Here is a 762-nt window from a genome sequence, read left to right on the forward strand (position 1 = left end):
AGAGGGGGGGGAGAGAGAGAGGGGGAGAGAGAGACAGAGACAGAGAGAGAGAGACACACAGAGAGAGAGAGAGAGAGACAGAGACAGAGATAGAGAGAGGCAGAGAGAGAGAGAGCGCCACCTACGTTGCCGTGAGCTCCTCCACACAGACCTCCCCCTGCACGGTCACGTGCTTGAGCAGGTCACATGACCCCCACTGGTAGGGCTGGCGGGAGAGGGCGATGAAGGCGTAGGTCCCCAGCTGGGCGGTGACCGGGGCGTAGGTGGAGACCAGGAGGACCAGGTCCAGGAGGGCGGCCACCCCCACACCTGTGGGGCAGTTTCACGTGTTTAGTCAGTCTTACGCTGGGTGGTTGGCGGGTGCTCTGGTGTGGTTTGCTTCTTCTTTCCTATCAAAAATCTAACGTCCTTATCTCCCGTTCTTCTTTTATGTTTGTTACTCTCTTGTAACACCTCTAATCTTCTGGTGCTCATACGACCTTATGCAGTTGCGAGCACCGTAAAACCTCTACTAAAACTAAACTAAGAGTTTTACGGCACTTGCAACACAATAAGGTCAGTTATAATTAGTGTTAGGTCCTCGGACAGCGACAGGCACACACAGCCGACGGTGAGCCAGGTACGTTTGTTGTAGTAATTGTTTTACGGCACTTGCAACACAATAAGGTCATATAAGTGCCGAAGATTAGAGGTGTTACAAGAGAGTAACAAACACAGAAACGAAAGAGGGGAGATCAGGACGATAGATGTTTGGTAGGGAAG

General features: G+C 52.0%; 1 protein-coding gene across 1 annotated transcript in view; it reads right to left on the reverse strand.

The window, feature by feature from the left end:
• LOC101860608 overlaps positions 1-309 on the reverse strand; it is a gene marked incomplete at both ends in the record, with an annotated part of 8,516 nt that extends 8,207 nt beyond the window's left edge. Inside the window, 1 exon segment of the mRNA XM_013088524.1 lies at positions 126-309. Coding sequence (XP_012943978.1) covers positions 126-309 — 184 coding nt within the window.
• Positions 310-762: the final 453 nt, after the last annotated feature.

This window comes from Aplysia californica, unplaced genomic scaffold (genome assembly GCF_000002075.1).
Source record: "Aplysia californica isolate F4 #8 unplaced genomic scaffold, AplCal3.0 scaffold00756, whole genome shotgun sequence".
NCBI lineage: Eukaryota > Metazoa > Mollusca > Gastropoda > Aplysiida > Aplysiidae > Aplysia > Aplysia californica.